Here is a 15,234-nt window from a genome sequence, read left to right on the forward strand (position 1 = left end):
GGATGTGGTTAACACCTGTATAACTGCCACGAAGGTTGCTACATCAGCTGCAGGTCTTGGTAGGGCAATTGAACTTCGCCTTGAGAGTGATTCCCATGGGGGAGAGTTTTTTTTTTAAAGAACCTAGCGCGAGCAATGACCGGCCTATGGGCAAAGCACCACCATACACGATTGTCTGCAGAGGTCAGAGAGGACTTAGAGACTTGGAGGGCGTTCCTAGATCATTTCAATGGAACACTGTTGTGGCAGCAACCAGCACAGAACAGCAAGGAGGTAGCCCTCTATACAAATGCGGCGGGCAGCATTGGGTTTGGGGCAGTGTTGGGCTCTAGAAGGGGCATGCAGCATTGGCCAGGGGAATGGATTGCGTCTGGGATCACCTAGGCAGGCGAGGGGTGAGGGAGGCCTTGTTCGCAGCCATGTCTGGGATTAGACAATATTTACCGACAATGTCAATATTGTGGTCAGAAGTAATACCGCGGGCAGTGTGGGCTGGGGGGCTCTGGTTAAGGCAATGAATGAATTTGTAAAGAAGCTGAACCATTCAATCAAAAGAATCTTAGCAGGTTCCACGATGGGCACAATTCGGCACTACTTGTTCCAGCTAGGGAAAAGGGAGCTGTTCCATCAGGACGGGGTGCATTTGTCGGTAATAGGGCAGGAGCTCTTTATCCAGACTATACTGGGGGCTATTGTGGAGCACAGTCGGCACGGGGGGGCAAGTGCACCAGGGAGCTTCTCATCCTGTGGCGGAGCACGGACAGTTAACAAAGGGGGATGCACAACAATGGAGGTTGTGACTGGTTGGACCCCAGGAGGGGGTAGGATTGACGTGTGCAGAGGGTAGGCAGGGGGGGGGATTGACCTGCTGGTGGTCCTGGAGTGTACTGCCCTAACCTGCAATGTATGGACTGAGTAGAACATTGGGGAGGCTGCCTATGTTCAGGCACTCCTGTGGGCTATGCGGAGCCCTGGATTTCAAGTAGTGCAATTGTTTACTGTAGCGCGTTGGGGCCTGCTGGCACAATGCGCAGTTGAGTGGGTTCTTGGTGGGCCGAGATGGCCAAGTTCAAGTATAATGTCGTGCCTAATTTCCTTACTGCCTTTGACATGTTGATGCCGCTAAAGTGTGATGCTGTGAATAATTTTTATATATCCAAGTAGGATACTGTTACACTCCTATTGGTTTGTGGTGAATTACCTGGTTTGATGTGAATAAAAAAGGCTATGCCTTGGACAACATACTCTGATTCTGAGAGTTCTTGGGCACTGCGGGGAGGAAAGGTGACGAAAATTGGAAAGATTCACTTGTCTGTACTCTCGTGTCCAGTGGAGCATCTGTTCTTACTTTATGCTGAATAGCCTGTTGCATTTTGTTGACTTTTGCATCCAGGTCACATCACAGCTTGTTTTTCATTAAAATTGTTTTCCGTATTACAGCAGTCCTTAATGTGTGGTGCTGGTGCTCCAGGAATCTGCTTGACCTATTTAGGTGGTCAGTCCATCCATATGACCTCTAACTATAATTCTCTGTCAATCATAAGCATTTTGAGTTAAATAACTGTATAAAGATGGTTTCGCCTACAAGGATAAAAGTTTCATCTAGTAACCATGATACTTGAAGTCTACCATAGTGCTTCCCCAGTATTTATGATTTAATGCATTCAGTAAGAGGCTGAATTATCGTTCGGAATAGAGACTGTGTGAATGTCCATATAGTCCCTGTTTGTATTAAAAAACGCTACCAATTCGCTTATGATTGGAAAAAGTTTTGAATTGCCAATCATTTTCTAGATAATCATAAGCATCTTCACACTTGAAGCCAGTGATCTGCGTTGGCCGATGGGACAAAAGACCCTTACAGACTGCATGTTTTCCCACCCTGCCTTGGAAGCAAGCAGTTCCAGTCTCCCAGCACCTACACTTCTGTATTGGAAATAGGTACATTTCTGGACTTTTCAGCAGAGCCAAAATACTTCCACAGATAGAGTACCACTTCCCAGTAGGCAGCATGTTCAGTACCTGGTATAGGTTTTAAATAACCCTTCATGGTCTCCAACTCTGACAATGGCCTCAGTCAGAGAAACAGGGCCGCAATCGAGCTTGGTATGGACTGTCCATTTGCAATTTCTGTACCACAACATCCACTCAGACTTGACACGATTACCTGTTTTCTGATTATGACTTGGGCTTTATATTGGTGCAAAGCGATGCTCCAGCTTAACCATGCAATTGGGGAGGAATTAGGCATTCATATAGTGTGTACTTGTTTGTGTGTTTTCTTTGTATTGGGAGGTTCAAATCACAGAAGTGCTTGGGAGGTTCCTAGCTTCCATTTGTGATTCAATGGGGTCTGTAAAAATCAAATCAAAAGGTAAAGAACCACTGGTCTATACAAAGCAGTCACGCTTCTTAAGGAATGTTTCCTTTGAGTACTTTCAGCACTGCTCTTTTACATCACTCCAGACCTCTTCTAAGATACCATTGAAACTATCCCTGCAACATTCTCAATTAAATTATTGATGGTAAAACTGTGCATGGCAAGGGCGCGGGTTATAGTTGCCATAGAGCACGAGTTATAGTTACCAGAGCTAACTATAACTGGTGAATTTCAGTGGTTTTGCACGTTTAAAACATTACGTTGTCAATGAAAATCTCACCAAACTATAATGTTGCTTTCACCTTTTGGTTTTTTCAGTGAATATATACATTCAATAAGAAAAACAAAGATTGAGGATATGCTATATTTAGGAAAAGTTAATTAATTACATGATTTATAATTCACCCTACTACCATGCACAGTGTTCTCATAAATTATGTCATTTGAGATGCCATGAGTATTGTTATGAAGGCTATGATTTAACATGCTATAAGTGATGTAATATGAAAGGGTATACGTAGTGCATGGGTAAACCACGATTTATAGTTCTTGTCTGGCTAGTGAGTTAACAACCATGAGTACAGAGGAGTGCGAGCTATGGTAAGTTATGGGTCGGTCCAAAATTATAACTTTAAGTTCTAATGATAGAACTGCAGAATGTCTACGGTTTGTGTAGCTTGTTTGTTTTCTGTACAAATAATTGTTTTTCTAACTAACTTATCTTCAACCTTTATTTCACTTAATTTCAATGTCTATTTTATTTTTTATAAAAATATGTTTCAAATCGTGGAGTGTTGTCAAGTGAAGTAGCATAGCGTGGAGTGGCGTGGAGTGTCATAGAGTGGACTAGGGTTTTTTAAAGTGGCATCGCAGAGTAGAGTGGTGTTTTGTCGAGTAGCATGGAGGAGAGTGTAGGTTGTAGAGTAGTGTTTCACAGAGTGGAGCGCTACATAGTGGAGTAGAGTGGAGAGACATTGAGTGGAGTGGTGTGTCGTACAGTGTTCTGGAGTGTCGTACAGTGGAGTGTCATACAGTGGAGTGTTGTGGAGTAGAATTTTGTTGAGTGGAGTGTCATTGAGTAGAGTTGTAGAGTGGCATCGAGCAGAGTGAAGTGGCATAGAGTGAAGTAGAGTGCAGGACAGTGTTGTAGAGTGGCATAGAATGTTGTAGAGTGGAGAGGTGTAGTGTGGAGTAAACTGGAGTAGTGTATCATACAGTGCAGTAAAGTAAGGTAGCGTGGAGTGGCATAGAGGGAATTGTGTAGAGTGGATTACAGTTTTGTAGAGTGTAGTAGTTTTGTAGAGTGGCATAGTATGGAGTACAGTGCTGTAGAGTGCTATGACAGAGTACAGTGTCATAGAGTGGTGGGGAGTATAGTGTCATACAGTGGAGTAGAGAGTTGTGGCATCCAATCTTGTGGTGTAGAGTGGAGTGTCATACAATGTTATTGCATTGTGCCGTAGCGTAGAATGTTGTGGCATAGAGTGTGGTAATACAGTGTTATGATGTAGTGGGTCATGGCGTGGAGTGGCATTTTGTAGAGTGAAGTAGTGTTTCATAGAGTGGAGTGTCATAGACTGTCTTAGAGTTTACAATGCGTAGAGTGCCGCAGAGTGGAGTTTTGCACAGTCCATTGGATGAGAGTGTAATGTTGTAGAGTGGAGTGGCATGTCGTACAGTGGAGTATAGTGGTGTAGAGTGGAGGGTGATACAGTGGAGTAGAATGTTCCACAGTGGAGTACTGGAGAGTGGAGTGTTCAGTGGACTATCATCAAGTACAGTGTTGTACAGTGGCAGAAAGTGGAGTAAAGTGTTGCAGAGTGGAGTGACGTAGTGTAGAAAGTGTCGTACAGTAGAGATGATTGTTAGAGTGGAGGAGAGTGTCCTTGAGTGAAAGGTCACAGAGTGGAGTGTTGTAGAGTGCAATGTCATTGAGTGGAGTGGCATAGTGTGGAATACAGTGTTATGGAGTAGAGGGTCATAGTGTTGAGTTTCGTAGAGTCGGCTGAAGTAAACTGGTGTTGAGTGGTGTAGCGTAAGTTGTATAGAGTGGAGTACAGTGTCGTAGAGTGCCATAAAGTGGAGTAAGTTGTAAAGTGATAGTGTGGAGTACAGTGTTGTAGAGTGGTGTAGCATAGAGTGGTGTACAGTGTCATATAATGAAGGGAAGTATGATGTCATACAATGGAGTAGAGAGGTGTGGCATACAATGTTGTGGCATAGAGTGGAATGTCGTACAGTGTTATTGCATAGTGTTGTGGCTTAGAATGTCTTGGCATACAGTGTTGTCGTGTAGAGTTTTGGGGCATAGAGTGGAGTGACATGGAGTGGCGTAGAGTGGAGTTACATGTCGTAGAGTAGACTGGAGTGGCATAGAGTGGAGTGGCATGTTGTAGAGTGGAGTGGTGTTTCATAGAGTGGAGTGCCATAGAGTGTCTTAGAGTTTACCCTGCGTAGATTGGAGTGGTATATTGTAGAATGGAGTGGCTTGTCGTAGAGTGGAGTGTCATTGGGTAGAGTGTTATACAGTACATGTGGATGGGAGTGTAGTGTTGTTGAGCAGCGTGTCAGAGTGGAGTACAGAAGTGTAGAGTGGAGGGCGATACAATGGAGTGTTCTACAATGGACTGCTGTGGAGTCGCATGTCGTACAGTACAGTGGAGTGTTGTGTAGTACGGTGTCATCAAGTAGAGTGTTGTTTGGTGGCAGACAGTGGAATATAGTGTTGTAGAGTGGAGCCACATAGAGTAGAGTGTTGTGGAGTGGCATAGGGTCATAGAGTAGAGTGGCCCGTATTGAGGTTAAAATAGAGATTTGTATTTTCTCACTGCAGGAATGTTGGAAAGGTGCATTAGGGTACCGTCCCCCAGGATCTCTTCAAGACTTTACCCTTAAACTGTTGGACATTCATGTGAACTCCTCAAAAATGTTGTCTAATTAGGGGATTTCAACATTCATAGCGAAAATAGTTCCAATTGTAAAGTGGTTCAGTTCTTGTCTGATTTGGCCTCCTTAGGTCTAGAAGAGACCAATGTGGGCCCGACGCACTCCGCTGGTCATACATTAGATTTAGTTCTAACAAATTCTCCTAAACTACAGTCTAAGGCTCCTCGCCAGGTAGTGTGGTCAGACCACGCCGTACTTGACTTGCAGATAACCAGAACCCTGATGGATTCTGCGAAGGACACTATCTCACCTAGTTCTAGGAGACAATGGTACAGAATTAGGCCGGAAGCTTTGATGGAAAGATTCTGCGCTCCCCTGAGAGCGGACCAAGGGGATTTTAATTTAAGTTTGGAGCACTACCACAGAACTTTAAAATCTGCTATTAGTTGTATTGCCCCTTTAAAACAGTACAAATCTACTCAGAAACAGATGAGACCTTGGTACTCCCCGAAATTATGTAAAGAGAAATCAGCATGTAAACATTTGGAGAGACATTGGCGTTCATCTCAGAATCAGATGGAGAGAGAAATCTATGAAGGTGCACTGGCACCTTATCATAAAAACATTTTAAAAAGGTGTAAAGCTCCTACAGTCTCCCAACTTAGTCAAGTGGGGAATTCTTCTAAAGAGTTGTATAAAATTCTCAAATCCTTCACCAATTCCAATGTAGCTAATGATACCACTCCTCCCTGTCAAGGATTAAGCGACGATATCTCTAACCACTTGGAAGACAAAATAAATTCCATTCATGCCACATTTCCTTGGAACCATTGATAGCCCTATTGAATCTCCTTCTCTCCCCCCTATGAATATTAAAACTGCATTTCTTTTAAACAGTTTTACCCCTTTACAAGTACATGCAGCGGAGGAATTGCTCAAGTCTGGGTAGGCCATAAATATTATACCAGCAAAGCTTGTTGCATTGCTATCTGCTCAGCTTGCCCCATCTATATGCCTGTTATTAAATCTCTGTGAGCGAGGGCCAATTTCCCCAGGAGTGGAAGGCAGCGCAGGTAATCCCAATTTGCAAAAAAGGCCAACCTAGCTGCATCGGGTCTGTCTAACTATCGCCCCACCTCCCTTCTTCCTCTGATGAGCAAACTATTGAAAGGATGTATCAATAAAAAACATACTGAACTTAGAGTCTACTGGCTATCTAGACCCTTCTCAGTCGGGTTTTAGACCTATGCTCAGCATGGAGTCGGCCTTGATTGCGTTATCTGATCACATCAGATGATCTCTAGACAATAATCAAGCTGTGCTGCTAGATTTGTCTGCAGCTTTTGACAGTGTCTCATTGAACGCGTCCTTGCAATAAAGAACTTTTCAAAGGGGTTCCCGCGAGTGCAGTGTGTTTCTTGTGCAGAAACCGGAGCGTATATATATATATATATATATACCTGCATATACGTATTTATTTGTTTTTGATTAGCAATCTTAGCTGGTTTTATTATGTGCATATGCATCATTTCTGGCTCTCTGTAACAACATTTGGTTTGTACTAATTACTCAACTACCCAATTTTACCTCTCTTTTTTGCATGGCTAAGAATCTGTTGGTTTCCTTGATGATTTTGCCAATGTTATGTTTTATGTGAATTCTTACTGGGCAAGGGATATGGTTGTCTTTCCTATATCTTGTGGTTTTGAAATATCCTGTTAGTGTTTTATTTCCTATTTTCGTGAAAAGGACAAATGTGTATACGTTATTTAACTGTTAGAGGTCTTGGCTTTAGGAGACTTATCCAGTTCTGAATATTTGGCGAGAAAATGATCTAATCTATATTTTATGAGTGCTTTCTTTAAAAAAAAAAACAAAAAGAAGAGCTTTTATATATTGACTAATATATAGAGGAACAAATGGACAATTGATTAATGATCCTGGTGGTAGCATTATTTTGATAAAAGAAGTTGTGAAAAATATTTAAAAAATGCCAATAGGTATGCCCCAAATATCAGTAAGGGTAGATTTTGCGATATGTTAGGGGAAAGTTCTTTGCCCCAGTAAAAAGATCATGAATGGTGGTGTTTTAACAGTACACTTTAGCTTCTTTTGTATTTTTCTCCTGTTCATTCTATGTGTGAAAACAGTTATAATAATAAATTGCAACAAATTATAAACATTATAGATATCTCGTATGTTTAGCACTTTATGCAACCTTCAGAGAAGCATTTCACTTTTCTCCCCTATTTCATCTAGTTTCAGAAACATTGGTTATTTTATGCTTTCACATTCATAGGTTTCGATAGATGAAAATTAGATTTTTTTTTAAAAATTGGTATTTTATATCACATTGTTAAGCATATATTGCCAAAGCTTTATGTATTTGCGCCTGCTGTGCATTAACATTGGGAAGTGAAGATCTGTATAACGGGATTAGAATGTGATATATTTTGATATATCCAAGATCCGACCATTTTGTTTTAGATAAATGGGGGTTGAGGATCCTTTTTTACACCTCATAAATTGGATGTTCCCTGCACTATACACCACGCACCGCATCTGCAAAGTTTCGCAAGGATACTACTTGAGCCTGACTCTCTTTAAGGCATACATGATCCCTCAAGCCAGCATCATTTCCTCTCATAATATCAATGTCCTGTCCTAAACTGATGACGCACAACTCACTGTTTACCTTACAGGCGAGATGCCCAGTACACAGATCAAGTTCAATGCCTGCATGACTGAAATAGCCCACTGGATGAAGACCAACTATCTAGAGTTGAACACCGACAAGGTCAAAATCATGATCTTCCAGTAGGCCACATCACCTGGTGGCCAACAGAACTAGGACCGAAACCCACCCCCACCAACCACGCCAAGAACCTCAGGATTATCAACATCAAACTGGACATAACTGCCCAAGTCAATGCCATCACCGCCTCATGCTTTCATACCATGAATATTATGAGGAAGATTTTCATATGGCTCCCAATCAGCACCTAGAAAAACACCACATGCCCCAATGTCACAAGCAAGCCGGACTATGGGAACACCCTCTATGGCAGTCTCAACAAAAAAACTCACCAGAAGGCTGTAGGCAATTCAGAATTTGGTGGCCAAAATTGTTTTTATCCTCACACCATACCACACCTGAAGGAGTTCCAGTGGTACCCCATTCACAAATTAGCACAATTCGAACTCCTCACTCACACTGGCAAGGCACTATACACCACTGGTCCAGCATACCTCAACAATCATGTCTACTTTCATGAACCTTCCAGATACCTCAGCCCATCCAGACTCCTACTTGCACAAATAACACACATACAGAAAACCAGATCTGGCTGCTGAGCCTTCTCCTACCTCACTCCTAAAGCATGGAATGTCCTGCCGCCACATAAGAACCTCCTCCTCCTCACTCCTTTAATTCAGCAAGAAACTGAAGACCTAGCTTTTTGAGCAGTCCTGTGAGGCCATAGATATGCCTAGATTCATACCTGCTCAGCGCCAGGATACCCTCCCGGGTGATAGAACGCTCTACAAATCTGCATAACATGACATTTTCTGAAAACACAACACATTACAATATTCTGAAATATTGGAAACCATTTATTTTTTTGAGAGAGCAGCTCTTTCTCACAATCAGGTCAATCTGTGCTTTCCATAATCACACTGTTAGTGAACGTTTAAAACTGAATGGCATTCGTTTAATTCATGCTTCTCTGGAATGGAAGGATGCAGACTTTTATCTCTCCACATTGTTCAATAAGCTGCTTTCTGCAGAAAGAAAACATGACACAAATGTATTATGAAACTGGTGTGCAAAGAAATTAATTTGACATTCGCTTGTTAGAAAGAACACTCACTTTTCCTAAAATGTCTAACAATGATTCTTGAATATATAGCTAGGATTGACAAAAGTATAGTAATTATATCCAATTTAAATATTTCAGAGATAGAACTTTCAGTATTTACTCTACATTGAGAGACTTCCGTCTATGTAGGAACTTTCTTGAGGAGCACACTTCCCACATGTCTGTTTCTAATATTTTCAACTATAACGTGACTTTTGTGTCCTTAATATGAGTTGCTTGGACTTATAAAGTTGAACAGCTCTTGTGCATGAAGGACTATTTTTCCAGTTGACCGAGCCTTGCTTTATCATAGTGTATCAACTAGTTTAACACTCAGAAAATGAACTTATGTTTTTAAAACCATTATATAATGTTTCCAAAATTTCACAAGTATTTTGTGTTTTTTTTTTACTTTCCTGGCTGAAATATCAAAGGGATTAATAAGGGCTTTGTTGAAATCTGATTTGTTTTGCTGTTAATAGAGATGATAGTGCAAAAGTAACAATATCTGTATGGTCAATCTAATACATCTGTTAAATAGTGATATAGCCTTCAGCCCTCTCTCTAGAGGTCCACCTTGTAGCTACAGAATTGTAATCTTGGAAAGTAAGTAGAAGTCATGTCCTGAGTCTATATAAATGGGCCAAGAATTATTTCTTAACATTAGATGTGATATGGCAATGGGGGAAATTGTGAGGTAATTTGATCACAGAATACTGCACATAAGGGGTCACTGACTGAGGATAGCCACACAGTGCAGGTTTGATCTTTCAATTCAGTCTCTGAGCCTAATGTAAAAAAGAAATTGAGTATATCTATTCTTCTTAAACGTATGCATTTGTTTTGGGTTGCTTTCCATATTTTATTCATTAACAAAATCCCATTGGAGTGCTTGGAAGAAGCACCTATTAAACATACACAAGGATGTATCATACTCAATGAGACAAAACAGGTGGAAGTCTGATATTTCGGACACTGAGGGGAAACTTTACTAGGAAACTGTTGGTGTGCAGCGTTAACCCAAAGAAGGCTAACGCCACGCTCCAACAGTTTCCAAACGCTGGGATGCGCCGTATTCACAAGAATACGGTGCACCCCTGCCTTTCCTTTAGTGCTGGCGGTAAATGTAGGCACCTAGCACCAATGCAGTCACTCTAGCCCCCCTGTGCAAGGGTGCCTGCGTTTCAGGCAAAGATTGTGTACCTTCCTGCACATAAACAATCAGTAAAGGCATACATAGAAGTTGCAAGTCATAATTTTTTTTAATGATTGTTTATGTGCAGGAAGGTGTCCCTTCCTGCACATAAACAATCAATGGTGTTTAGCTGTTTCTGTGTGCTGCACAATGCAGTAAAAACTATGCATAGAAACTGCAAAAACAAGGAGAAATAAGACATTTTTCCTCGTTTCACAATGTCAAGACCAGGTTTCCCTGGTCTTATTTTGGCGCTACCCCATATTTATGCCACCCTTGTAAATATGGGGTTGCGTCAAAATCAATGGGTGTTGCGGCAGAACGCCTACCGCAATACCCACTGCACGCCCCTTTCACGCTAAGTGTAGTGTGAAAAGGGGCCTATCACCACAGGAACATCGGAAAAAGTGATGTTCTTATGGCGATAGGGGCTTGTAAATATGCCCCTTTGTGTTATACTCAACTAATACAGATGGTACTATGTACAGAGATGGATAGATGGGTAGGTGTGTGTGAGGGATTTCAGCAAGATTGAGGGACCTTAGATATACCAGTGGAGGGGGAGTATATGTAATATTCTAAAAAATGAATAACATTCTTGAAAATCTTCAAGTCTATCAAGTAATTAAGGAATATCTGTGTTATACAAAAAGAGTTTGAGCAAATCTGTTAATATTAGAGACAAATGATAGTGAACAGTTGAATAGCAGTAAAACACACAGTTACAGTGTTTAAAGTATAATGTCAAATCAAAAAATTGTAAAATAATTCTTCTTGTTACTTTAGACTTTCAAAACAAATGTTAATGGACGGCACAATACAAGCAAATGCACAATATCTGAGAAGAGTTGTGGTATATGGCCTCTGGCATCCTGTGCCTTCAAGAAACACATCTCCCTAAACTTGATTGGGATTTTCACTCATTGATGCTCCCAAACAAGAAGTACCTATGTAGGGGTTGGTCTGTTGGTTAAAGATTGTCCTTGGCAGTGCCATAAGTAGGGCACATAGATAATTGGTAGGTCTAAACACTTTTGCTCCCTTACATGGTGCAACATGTATGCTCCTAATAATGCTTGAACTCTCTCTCTGAGAAGACCTCTTAGGTTATTTGGGGATACTAACCTAACAATTGAATCGGACAAATATTCCACAAACCCTGGAGGTGGTTTTCTAATTACATGGAGCCTCTGTTCACAGGACTCTATTTGTATATTTCCTCAGATAATATCTTACCACTTAGTCTTAAACATACCAGGCAATAGTCTTTTTAGACACAAATTACCATATAAATATCTCTAGAACAATCACAGATTTCTAAGTTTATAATCTTAACTCCACTAGTCTTAACATACTGTGGAATTGTAAAAAGGCAGTTATTTGATGCGCTACCCCATCATTTACTATCTCCAGTAAACAAAACAAAAAACATTAAAAAAGAGCAACTAAGAGCAACACTTCTTACTCTCGAAATAGAAAATACACATGCAGTATAAACCAATTATTAGGAGAATATGAATAATGAACTAATAGTAAATATGCTTGTCAAGGTAAAGATTTGGGACAAAGTCACTCATGTTAAATTCCAAAACAGTCATAAATGTTTCAAGAGTGATGAGAACCTGGTAAGGATCTTGGCCCTAATACGTACAAAATATGCTTCCAGCAATTTGATTAAATAAATCATAAATGCCCAAGTTCAAAAACTCTCCAACCAAAATGCCATTGTGTCAATTTTCATTTTTGTTCTAATATTTTAATACCGATTTGTTACTAATGTTAAATGTATTTGTTGCAGAGTCTTTACTTCCTCCAGCATGAAAAGATACCAATATATCTTTTCTTTAAAAACAAAAAAAAGAAAGATAATAAATGCAGCTGGTCATTACAGCCAATCTCCCTTATAAATTCTGACTCAGACACCAAAACACTTGCTAAAAAAACTGCCCCCTGCAGTGAAGAATGGGGTGACCCGAAGAAATATGGGTTTGTTTCATCTTGTGATACTACTACTCATATACATTAGCCCACAGCAATTCTTAACATTGCAATGGCCACTGGCAACTCAACCGTGATGATTTTGGTTAATGCTGAGAAGACTTTCAATAGGGTATCCTGGCTCTCTTTATAGCAATGCATTTGAATTGGCCCACGTATTTTACAAATAATTAGACCTCATTATGTTGGACAAACAGCCTGGGTGCCCTGCAAGAGAATTATGTCAACGAGACACATCATGAATGCTGTATATCATGAACCCTATTTGAAAATTCTACACATTAATTCAGAAATTCTGGGTTTGGGAATTAATAATATATGCATTACGCTTGCTGCTTATGCAGACGACATTGCAATCTTTCCAATAACCCTCCCTGCCATCGAATATGGGGCAAAACGATTCAGAGAGATGTCAGAATAAAATTTAAACAAAAACATAACCAAAATTTTGTTTATTAGCAGACCTTGGAGCCTGGACCCTCGTACATCTATAATACCACCTACTTGGGTGTAAAATTATGATTCCAAATAGAAGAGATGCGTATGGTAAACTTTGTTTCTTTCGACTCTAACCTCTTTGCAATAATGGAAGGGATTCCATTAGGAATGTTTAGAAGACGTAATGTCATTAAAATGTCTGCATTGTTCAGATTTTTATTTTTGTTACAAACGTTACCAACGCTTGTGCCCTTTACTTTTTAAAATAAAATCGAGTCTGGGTTGGATGGGTCTTCTTTGCTTTATATTTTATTAGTCTGCGTTTGCTTCTTCATTCTCATAATTATTTGGCCTTAATAAAATTCAGAGGTCATTATGGGCTGTCTGTAACCATTTATCCCTTTCTACTGGCTTTTTAGATCCTTCTTATTTAAAAAGAACGTTTTAAAATTTTTGCCACTTATGCTCATATTTGGTCTTCAAACAGAAAATACCCAGAAAGTCCGAAAACGCACTTGCTTTGCTTCCTTATTGCATAATCCCTCACTTCCAGACTTTTCACATAGTACTTGTTCGCACATTTAATTTATTCACCAAATCTATGATGGTCCACTTTTTAATTATTTTGCAAGTCTTGCTGTTAAATGCTCAATTAAAACAACAGGACTCATTATACATTTTCAAATATGTGAATTCTTTACAAATACCCCACCTTTAAACTTAAACATTGAGAAATGTACATACTTAGATCTTCTCTTCAAAATAACTACCAAAGTTGCTATCATTAGATCGTATTATCTATTTCTAGAAAGATTGACAAATAGTATGCATTATCTGGCAAATAGTTGGATAAAGCAGGAGAAGGTGTTACTAAAGATGAACTTTTTCAAAGCATCATGTTAGGACATAAATCTCATGATGACTCGCACCTTAGGGTTCATAAATTTAAATTCGCCCAAGATATCTGCTATACACTTAAAAGGCATGATTCCCAATGATTTTGCTGTTCTTCTCCAGATGCAAATGCAATTATTACTTTTTATTCATTGTGTCAAAACACATGACTGTTGGACTCATATCTTCCAAGAAATTAGCAAGTTAATGAATGCTCCACCCCAAGTATCTACTAAGTTAATGACTTGTTCTTTTCTCCTGATGTACCAACTAAATACAAGGGCATCGTATGTCAAGTGCTCTTATCAGCTAGACTCTGTATTGCTAGGTCATGGCGCAATAGCAATCCAACTTGTGTGCATGCATGGTGGTCTCAAGTTTTAGACTTGTGCAGTTTAGAAATGGTCATTATACAGAAAACCCTAAACAAGGCAATTTTGGGACGTTTCAGATCTTATTATTTTATGGATGCAAACACTTATCTATTTATCTTGTGAACTTATGATAGATCAGTCTGAACTCTTAGGCTACTTAAGGATGTTACCTATGTGTACGAGTTGAGGATAATCTACATATATTTTTTATGGATTGTTGTGAATATATATAACTATATTTTACTTGTTCTGTATCATCTTTTTCTAATTAAACAAGAGAGATGGGTGGTTAATAAATCCGTTGACCACCTGTTATTGAAATGGCTTCATGTCCAGATTATGGGCCCTAGACCAATGACAAAGCTCAGAAACTTGCTACAGTGATCTATGTATAACTTGCAGATCACAGGTTGTTTTAATGCCAGTAAGATGCTTGCTGGGTTAGTGCATAAGTTGTACAACTGTGTGTGTCCTTCCACTGTGTTTTTCTGTACTTTATGACACAGCATGAATCTATTTCCAGGGAGCAGCTAGGGCCCTACAAATATTTTTCAACTGGAGCATCTCAACATTGAGGCTCTGTACAAAGAACAGTAGTGTGTGTGTGTTTGTGATCTGCTTAACAACATTGATGGGATTGTAAAATCACTGGCGCAGACAATGTCTAGTTAACACTTCATACAGGTTTTTCTACAGTTAACAAAATCACAATTGGAAAGTAACGGGCCATTTGCATACAATCACTCGATTTTTGATTACTTGACAAAAAATGGGATAAGAAATGCAGGTCAAAATTTGTTCTTTTTTTTATTTTTTTTTAACCAATCTTGTATTCAACAATGACCGGTGAATGGTACAGTACAGTGGAGCCATGCAGTTAACACTTTGCAAAATGCATGAATGGAAGGATATACAGACAATACATATGAGAGGAACATCACGGCAAAATAGGGTCATCATGATCAACATTTTGAGGTGGTGTGCAGATCTCTCCTCTAAAAGTGTTCCATGGGTTCCAAATAAGTGACCACTTCCTAGGGCATCCTCTCGCCAGATACACTGTCTTTTCTCTAAACATACGCCAATCGAGATTTTTCTCCCAACCTTCTAATGTGGGTGGGTGAGCTGCCCTCCACAGTTGAGCGATATTTTGTTTTGCCAGCATGTACCTCAGAGTGGCCCACTGGGTCTGTGAAGTGTTCAAGTCCGTGG

The 15,234-nt window shown here is 40.0% G+C and overlaps 1 protein-coding gene across 1 annotated transcript in view; it reads right to left on the reverse strand.

The window, feature by feature from the left end:
• Window positions 1-8,860: 8,860 nt before the first annotated feature.
• The window catches only part of MEP1B (meprin A subunit beta), a 330,890-nt gene continuing 324,516 nt past the window's right edge, over window positions 8,861-15,234 (reverse strand). The window contains exon 15 of the mRNA XM_085605695.1: window positions 8,861-9,046. Coding sequence (XP_085461821.1) covers window positions 9,032-9,046 — 15 coding nt within the window. The 3' untranslated portion in view covers window positions 8,861-9,031. The remainder of the gene's footprint in view (window positions 9,047-15,234) is intronic.

This window comes from Triturus cristatus, chromosome 5_1 (genome assembly GCF_964204655.1).
Source record: "Triturus cristatus chromosome 5_1, aTriCri1.1, whole genome shotgun sequence".
Classification (NCBI taxonomy): domain Eukaryota; kingdom Metazoa; phylum Chordata; class Amphibia; order Caudata; family Salamandridae; genus Triturus; species Triturus cristatus.